Source organism: Pinus tabuliformis, chromosome 8, assembly GCF_031772625.1.
Source record: "Pinus tabuliformis cultivar Carrire ecotype Pingquan chromosome 8, CPIR1, whole genome shotgun sequence".
NCBI lineage: Eukaryota > Viridiplantae > Streptophyta > Pinopsida > Pinales > Pinaceae > Pinus > Pinus tabuliformis.
This window is the reverse complement of record NC_142294.1, coordinates 644,796,935-644,806,591: the sequence shown is the minus strand read 5'-3', so window position 1 is coordinate 644,806,591 and position 9,657 is coordinate 644,796,935. Positions and strand designations below refer to the sequence as shown.

General features: G+C 38.5%; 1 protein-coding gene across 1 annotated transcript in view; it reads left to right on the top strand.

The window, feature by feature from the left end:
* The first annotated feature begins 2,212 nt into the window (after positions 1-2,212).
* Positions 2,213-9,657, top strand: part of LOC149237183 (cysteine-rich receptor-like protein kinase 42) — a 61,369-nt gene continuing 53,924 nt past the window's right edge. The window contains exons 1-9 of the mRNA XM_089369188.1: positions 2,213-2,224; positions 2,316-2,867; positions 3,024-3,111; positions 3,224-3,364; positions 3,465-3,604; positions 3,686-3,923; positions 4,021-4,255; positions 4,367-4,421; positions 4,623-4,775. Coding sequence (XP_089225314.1) covers positions 2,213-2,224; positions 2,316-2,867; positions 3,024-3,111; positions 3,224-3,364; positions 3,465-3,604; positions 3,686-3,923; positions 4,021-4,255; positions 4,367-4,421; positions 4,623-4,775 — 1,614 coding nt within the window. The remainder of the gene's footprint in view (positions 2,225-2,315; positions 2,868-3,023; positions 3,112-3,223; positions 3,365-3,464; positions 3,605-3,685; positions 3,924-4,020; positions 4,256-4,366; positions 4,422-4,622; positions 4,776-9,657) is intronic.

Sequence of the window (9,657 nt, the reverse complement as noted above, 5' to 3'; positions counted from 1 at the left end):
TGCTCTCTCTCCCGCACATGATGGGATCTATCCCAATGAGGATTCTGCTGCCAGATTGTAAGCACCATTTTAGATTCTTTAGGAAAAATTGCTCTATTTTACGAAAACTGAGCCATATAGCTGACCCATACTTGGCTCCAATCCTTCCCAATCTGAACCAATATTCCATGATTTTGCCTTTCAAATATTTCATTTTTATAGTAAATCTCCACGGCCCTTCCCTGAAAATGCCTCTCCATAGTGATTTGCACAGAGGTGCTTTTCCAAAAACCCTCAAATCCAATAAACCCCAACCTCTTGAATTCTTCGGCATAGAGATTTTTTCCGTTTTAGCAAGATGATATTTCCACTGTTCTAACTTGCCGTCCCATATAAAGTTTGCAGTTATCTTGTTCATTTTCTAGATGATACTTGCAAGGAGAAAGAAGATGTGTGCCCAATATACAACAAGTTGAGTTAGAACTGCTTGAGTTAGAACAATTCTTCCTACCAAAGATAGACACTTGTATTTCGAGGCAGAGATCTTTTTATAGTATCTATCTATTAACCATTGCCAATCTTCTTTAGTGTAACCCTTGGCCTTTAGCTGGAAACCCAAATATTTTAATCCTTCATTAATATACCTCGTCTCTACCCCAAACAGCACAGAAATCCATTCCATTGTTTCCATATTGGCATCATTGTGGAAGAGAAAGGATTTAGATTTGTTAATTTGTAAACCAGTAGCACTCTGGAACCTGTTTAGAATGTCATTGAGATATATCCATGAGATCCTTCACAGCATTGCAAAAATGAGCACATCGTCAACAAATAAGTTGTGCGAGATGTAGTTGTTGCGGCAAATCTTCACTGGCCTGCATCTATTTTCAGAAACTGCCTTATTAATATGAAGGCTTAGAGAGTTCATTGCTAGAATGAACAACAGAGGAGAGAGAGGGCATCCTTGACGCAGCACCCTCTCTGTTGGGAAATATGGAGAAGGAATCCCATTTATAATGACATCATAGTTCACGTTCTCTACACACGCCATGAGCTAGTTTATGACATTTGATTTTAGGCTAATCTTAGCTAATAAGCATCTAATGAATCCCCAATCTAAACAATCAAAAGCTTTTTGTAAATCAATTTTCAGAATGGCAGCTTCAGATTTATTTGAGAGCATGGTAAACAGGCTTTCTTGAGTGTTGGCTACTTCATCCAATATATTCCTCCCCTTTAAAAAAGCATGCTGATCCTTTATTAAGGAGCTGGCTAAGGTGGCCTTGATCCTTTCAGCAATAATTTTTGTGATGATTTTGAAGGTTATATTGCATAAAGAGATCGGCCTGAAATCTTTAAAGGAGTCCGCTTCCAATTTCTTTGGGATAAGAGCTATCTGCGTGGAAGATGTAATTTGATGAATGCTACCTGAGATTCTTGCTGCCTCAACCATCCTCAGCAAATCTAGTTTGATGATATCAAAGAAGTGTATAAAGAATTCTATTGTCCAGCCATCCGGGCCAGGGCATTTGTCCTTCTTGAAGGCCTTCATAACTCCTAGAAGCTCTTCCTCTGTTATGGGCTGGAACAGGCGATCATTTTTATCATCATCGAACATTTGAGGGACCAGATCTATACCCCATAAGATATCTTGAAAACTGCAATTTTCCCTTCTTTTATATTGGTTTTTAAAATGTCTCACAGCTTCCTTTGAGATTTCTTGTTGTGAGAAGAGAAAGCCTCCCTGACCATCACTTATTTTCCATATGGTGTTTCTCTCACGCCTGGCATTTGCATACTTATGGAAAATTTTAGTGTTTCTATCACCGTCCTTGTGCCATATTGCCCTACTCTTTAGTCTCCATGAGACTTCTTCCTGCTTCAGAAAATTTTGTTTTTTCCTTTCTAGTTCATTTCGACGGCATCTCATGCTAAAAGGAAGTGAGTTGGCATCTGAATCCTTGGATATACTGTCCAGTTCCTTTTGTATTTCTTGCAGGGCCAATTTGTTCACCTGTTTCTTTTTGTATTGCCATTCTTTGACCACTTTCCTCATAGTGGATAGCTTGTCTCTAAAAGTCATAAAAGGGGGGGAAGTATTTTTTGCAGATAAGTCCTTCCATGTTTTTGAAATAAGATCATTGAAGTCTAGATCCTCTAAGCATAATCTGTTGAATTTTAAAGGGTAGCCATTTCTATACCCCTTTTCCCTCCAGCTAAGAGAAATCAGCCTATGGTCAGATATGTATACATTCTCAATGGATGAGAATGGCATGCCCATTTTATCAATTATGCTGACATGTACAATAAACCGATCTATCCTTTTTGCAATGTAGGCTTCTTCTGTTCTTCCATTGTCCCACGTAGGCATCATTTTTGGTGGGGAGACATCTACAAGGTTTCTATGCAAGAGTTCATACTTTATTCGATCAGAGAGTGGCAATTCTACATATCGAAACGGTAGCACGTTTCAGCTTAATCTAAACAAGGTTTTGGATTCACTGGCGAGAAATGTTTATGCCACCGGATTCAATACCTCTAGAGTTGAAAGTCAAAGCAACAATAGTACTATTTATGGGCTTGTACAGTGCAGGGGAGATTTAGATTCCTCGTATTGCGAGAAGTGTGCATCCACGGCCAAAGCGGACCTTGTTCAGGTTTGCCAAAACACTTATGGATTCAATCAACTAGACAGCTGCTTCTTGCGTTACGATGATCATAACTTTTACAATGACATTGAGAGTAGGAACCTCGCTCAGCCAATAAGTGTTCTCTGCAACACTGGGAACAACACTCAGCCACAACAGTTCACAAATATCGTGATAGCCTTGCTCTCGAACAGTACCACTGAAGCTCAACAGAACCCCAAACTGTTCTCTGTAGATTCAGTCGCTGGCTCTTCTAATGCATCGCAGATTATTTATAACTTAGCACAGTGTTGGAGAGATCTGTCCTAGACAAGCTGCGGGTCATGCCTGACTTATGCCGTACAAAATATATTCAAGTGCCAACCTGGAGCTCTGGGTGTACAATTCGGATCTCAGAACTGCTACTTGCGTTACGAGGTTTATGAATTTTATAATGCTTTAGTTGTATCGCCACCACTAGCGCAAAGTCTTCCCGCATCCTCCGGTAATTTTTTCTCAAGGAATACATGGGTATTGTGGCTGTGGGGCTTCGTTTATTTCTATTTAACTAAAACATAGCTTACTGGTTACTGACAGCTTTTTTTGTAAATTCGTAGAAGGAAAGACACCTAGCGTCTTGGGTATAAGTCTGGGAGTAGTATTAACCACTGTGTTTGTATTAATTGCAGTCATATGCCTTTGGAAGTGGAATATTTGCTCCCTTCTAAAACCTCCGGAAGAGATTTATCGAATCGGAGGTACTGAACTTGCAGCTAACTTACTCATTTTTATGGACATAAGATGCTTCTGATTACGTTGTGTGCAAGATAAATAGACACCTTGTAATTGCTTTCACAGGTGGGGAAATTTTTTTTATCTTAGGGCCGAGCATAACGAATCCAGAGCTGATTTTCAAGTACGAAATTCTGAGAGAGGCTACCTCCAATTTCAAACTAGAGAACAAACTTGGAGATGGAGGTTTTGGATCCGTCTATAAGGTGAGAGCTTAATATCTCACAATTAAATAAATTAGATATTCACAGATAGAAACAACTACTAAAATTCAATGAAAAAAGAAGAAGATTTTGAAGTTTGTCTATCTGCAAGGGGTTCTCCCTGATGGCAGAGTGGTTGCAATTAAACGGCTCTATATGGGTACAAGACATGCAGATGTTGAATTTCTGAATGAATCGAATCTCATCAGTGGTGTTCAACACATAAATCTAGTGGAATTGCTTGGTTGCTCAGTTGAAGGCTTAGAAAGGATACTAGTTTACGAATACCTCCTGAATAATAGTCATGACAAGTTTCTATTCGGTTTCTACTCCTCCTTAATCCCTTGATGGTTCTTGGATTCATTTGCTTTTATATGTAGCTTGCAGGTAATAAATTTATTGTCTGTGATCCATTGCAGATGCAACGAAATGTCATCTAATTGAGTGGAAAGAGAGGAATGAAATCATTGTTGGAACTGCACGTGGTCTGGCCTATCTTCATGAGGAATCCCATATCCAGATCATCCATAGAGATATTAAAGCCAGCAATATTTTGTTAGATGGTAAACACAGACCCAAAATAGCAGACTTTGGGTTAGCTAGGTTCTTTGCAGAAGATCAGAGCCACATCACCACTCGGGTTGCAGGAACTTTGTAAGAATTTTCCCCTAGGGTTGCCAACTAATTGTTTCAGTAAGTTACACACGTACATGAATCAATTAGAACTCATATTATGGAGATTTGATTGCGTATGAAACTGTGCAGAGGTTACATGGCCCCTGAGTACAGCTTACGGAGACAGTTGACAGAGAAAGCAGATGTATTCAATTGAGGAGTGCTTCTACTTGAAATTATCAGCGGAAGAAAGAATCAAAGTTCGAACGAAGACATGGAGTTTCTCATCGAAGGAGTATGGTTTATGTCAATGTCATCTTTCGAATCTAAATTTTCTCAATTCTTTATAGTGTTACATCCATTGCTAACAAAAGCTTTTATGATTTTGTTTATATTGACGAAGCAGACATGGAGACTATATACAACAGATAGAGCTTCAGAAATTACGGATCCCACATTGGAGGACAGTTATTCCTTGGAGGAAGGGATTAGAGTGATTAGAATTGGTCTTCTGTGCATGCAAGCAGCAGCTGTGTTGTGGCCTTCAATGTTCCGCATGGTTGTTGGGAATTTCTGATAATTCCAAACAAAAATGAACAGAGAAAAATGCTTTGTTTCTTAACACAGAGAAGACAAAAATAATGTTTCTAGAGGACAGAGTTTTACACACAAAAACTTGTATTCATTAAAAGGAAACCCACTGTTAAAAAAAAACTTCCTCTAACAGAGGGATTACAACAATCACTGGAGCCCTCTCCATCTACACTACTATGCATTACAAAAATACTCTTTCTCCTCTAGAAAAATTAACACTACTGTGCATTACAAACTCTGTTTCTACTTACAAATTTTACACTGTTGTGTGTAAAAAAAATTCATTTTTCTTCATACATACACGTTGCTGCGTATTTCATATTACATATATATCAAAAAAAATTATTACATTCATTTTTACTTGTGCTACTCCCGTGAATAAAAAAAACAATAAAAATAAAATATCTTTACCTACTTTTACCAACCGTAGTAAATTTTATTTATTACTTCACATGGTGATGAATTAATTTCTCATCCTTCACCTCTGGTTCGAGCCGCTACCATATCGCACGGCAATATATTTTTAATAACCGTAGATTTGCCCCACTTTAATCGGACGACTGACACTATTACCCGGAGGTCTCTTTTTACCGTACTTTACGCACCGGGGAAGTTTGACTTTACAAAAGCTGCTCAGACACGTGTTCGTCGTTGATTGTGATCGCTGCCCCCAGGGCAATACCACTTGTTCATCAAAAGCGGTGCGGGGAAACTTTCGCTGTTTTGCACTGCAGTTGAAAGTACCATTTCAACACTCCCCTTTAATTTCAACTGCTGGGTTATCAGTCATACCCAGACATTTCCTCAAAAACTCAAAACTTTTATGCCCCAATGGTTTGGTCAGAATATCTGCAACCTGCTCCTGAGTTCTGCAGTGTTGTAAAACAATTTCTCCATTGTTTACCAATTCCCTGATGTAATGAAACTTTGTGTCAATGTGTTTCGTTCTCTTATGAAACACAAAATTCTTGGATAATGCAATAGCTGAGCTATTGTCACAAAAAATCACAGTTCCTTTTGCTTGTTCTTGGCATAAACTCCTTAACATCCTTCTCATCCAAATTGCTTGACACGCTGCTGCTGTAGCTGCCACATATTCTGCCTCTGCTGTAGACAACGCTACAATAGGCTGTTTTTTAGAAGCCCATGAAATGGCTCCTGAACCCATGTGAAAAACATAACCGGATGTGCTTTTCTGATCATCTACACTTCCAGCCCAATCACTATCAGTGTATCCAATTAAATCTGAACATTCTGAAGTAGTATATAAAATGCCAAACCTTTTAGTACCTTTAACATACCTCAGAATCCTTTTTGCTGCCTGCCAATGTGCTTCTTTTAGCCTCTCCATGAATCTGGAAATTAAACTAACAGCATGCATTATATCCAGCCTAGTTGCAGTCAAATACATAAGGCTGCTAACTATGCTCTTGTACAAACTAGGATCAAAATCTTTGTTGTTGTCCTCTTTGCTGAGTTTTAATCCAATCACTGTGGAAGTGATTGTTGCTTTACTCTCCTGCATATTAAATCTTTCCAGCACTTCATTAACATATTTTGCTTGTGAAATAAAAATCCCATTTCCATTTTGTTCTACTTCTATTCCTAAGAAGTATCTCAGCAAACCCATGTCAGTCATTTCAAATTCTTCTTTCATGACTGTTTTGAAATTTTCAATAAGGTAATCATCATTACCTGTGAAAATAACATCATCAACATATAACACAACAATTAGTATTTTACCATCCTTTTCTTTGATGTAGAGGGTGGGTTCTCTCTCACACTTTTCAAATCCATTTTCTAGTAGATAGGAATCTATCCTACTGTACCACGCTCTTGGTGCTTGCTTCAGCCCATAAAGAGCTTTCTTCAATCTGCACACTTTGTGCTCTTGACCTTTCTTTTCATAGCCTAGAGGTTGTTCAATGTAAACCTCTTCCATTAACACTCCATTTAGGAATGCTGACTTCACGTCCATTTGGTAAACTTTCCACTTGTTTTGTGCTGCTATGGACAGCACTGCTCTCACGGTTTCCATTCTAGCAACCGGTGCAAAAGTTTCCTCATAGTCTCTCCCATACTACTGCTTATATCCTTTGACAACAAGTCTTGCCTTGTGTCTTTCTATTTTGCCTTCAGCATTACTCTTGGTCTTATAGACCCATTTAACTCCAATGACTTCTTTTCCTTTTGGTAGTTCAACTAAATCCCATGTCTTGTTTCTTTCTATGGCATTGATCTCCTCATCCATAGCTTCTATCCATTTCCTATCCTTAATTTCTTCTTCGAAATGAACAGGGTCATCAACATGACAATATACAGCAAATAAAGAGTTCATACCTTCATTTGTTGCCTCTTGTTCATAAATGTCACTTAAATTTCTGAACTTCTTACCTCTTTCATTTGGTGTACAAGTGCTTGAAGAAGCACTTGAATTTCCTCCTTGTGGTGTGCTTGGAGAAGCACTTTTATTTCTCCTCAAGGATGTCTCTTGCTGCCCTTGTGTTGGTGCTGCTGTTTGGGGATGTATTTCAGCCATCTCCTCATCATCTTCATCATGTGACAAAGAGCTTTTAATATTCATTGTCTTCTCTATGCTTCCATCCCAAGCTTCCTCCTCAATGAACTGAACATCTCTACTCACAATAAGCTTCTTGGTGGATGGATTATACAACCTATAAGCTTTGGATTCCTCACTATATCCAATGAAAATACATTTCTCCCCTTTGCTGTCCAACTTCTTCCTTAGTTGATCTGGAATGTGTGCATAGGCCACACATCCAAAAACTTTCATGTGGGAGACTCCTTGCTTTGTTCCACTCCATGCTTCTTCCGACACTCTGTTCATGACTGCTTTTGTAGGGCATCTATTCAAAATGTACGCTGCATAGTGTATAGCTTCAGCCCAGTAATCATTTGGCAAATGCTTTGCCTTTAACATACTCCTCGCCATATCCATGATTATCCTATTCTTCCTTTCGGCAACTCCATTTTGCTGCGGAGTGTACCTGGTGGTAAACTGCTTATGAATTCCATTTTCTCTACAAAAACGTAGAAATTCTTTGGAGATCTACTCACCTCTTCTATCAATTCTTAGAACTTTGATATGCAGCCTGCTTTGGTTTTCTACAAGTTCTTTGAAATTGCAAAATCTTTTAAACACTTCACTTTTGTTCTTCAGGAAATAAACCCAAGTTTTTCTAGTAAAGTCATCAATAAATGTTAGCATATAGTGGCTGCAAGTGATGGAGTTTGCATCAGTCCACATAAATCTGAGTGGACAATCTCTAAGGGTGCTTTTGCCCTTATGCTTTTCCCAGATGGAAAACTTTCTCTGTGTTGTTTCCCCAAGATACAACCTTCACAAAGGCTGTTTGGTTTCTCTATCAATGGTAATCCTCTTACCATTCCTTTTCTATTCAACAAGTTAAGACCTCCAAAGTTGAGATGTCCAAATCTCAAGTGCCACAACCAATTTTCATATTTTGGTTCGCTTTGGAAAGCCTTTTGTGTCACCGCTGCTATTTCTTCTCCATTTTTTAAACCTGCTTTCATTCTGAGAGGGAACACCCTGTTCTTTGTCATCTTCACTTCAACAATACATTGTTTGCTAGGTTTTATCCATGATGGTGCATACATTATCCACAAAGAAAACATTGTACCCCTTTTGAATAAGCTGTCCAATACTTAAGAGGTTACATTTCATTCCAGGAACATAATAAATATCTGCTATGGTTTTCTTTTCACCTTTCCTTGTTAAGACATTTACTTCTCCTTTTCCCATAACAGAAACTTTATTATCAGTCCCTAGTGTGACTTGTGACTTCAAACTCTGATCTAGCATAGAAAACAGGGCTATGTTTCCTGTCATATGGTTACTGCAACCGAAGTCTAGAAACCATACATCTTCACTCTTTTCTTCGGTCATATTATAGGCTAAAAAAAAATTATCTTCGCTGATATTTTCTCTAGTGAAATTTGCACTGGTTCTATTATTCATATCATGCTACTTCTTCCTACATTCATTTGCATAATGCCCATATTTTTTACAATAGTGACATTGGACATTGGATTTATCATACCTTTGTCCTTGAGTATGATGTTGTCCACTTTATTGGCTGCTGCTTTGGCCTTGGTTCTGATTTGGATTGCTGCCTCTTCCTTGAGCATTTGCTGGACTGTTTCTTCCACCTCTGTTTTGGCTTCTGCCTCTTCCTCTCTTGTTTCCTCTGCCTTGACCTCTTCCTCTTCCAAAGAACATCTAGGTTTTAAAGGCATGTTCTAGAGATAAGTTTTCATTTCTACTCAATCTCTGCTCATGTGTTATCAGTGATGCATGTAGTTCATCAACTCAGAAGTTTGTGAGATCCTTTGTCTCTTCTATGGTGGTGACAATCACATCGAACCTTGAGGGTAGGATCCTCAATAGTTTCTCCACAATCCTCTTTTCTTCAAGAATCTCTCCATAAGACCTTATCTATGTGACCACACCAATCACATGTGTGAAGAATGAGTCAATATTATCTGACTCCTTCATGTAGAGAGTCTCAAAATCTCTCCTTAGCAACTGTAGTTTTGCTGTCTTCACTTTCTCCATGCCTTGATAAGCTATCTTGAGAGTTTGCCATGCTTCTTTGGATCTCTTAGCTGCTGCTATCCTTGGAAGCACACTCTCATGCACTGCTTCATACAAAAAGTAGAGGGCTTTAGAATCCTTCTTCTTATTGCTCTTCAACAGATCTTTCTCTGCCTGAGTTAAATTATTAAACTCATTTTCATCTATTGGTTCTTCAAAACCATCCTCAACAAATTCCCATAAGTCTTGGGAAGCAAGCAAAGATTTCATA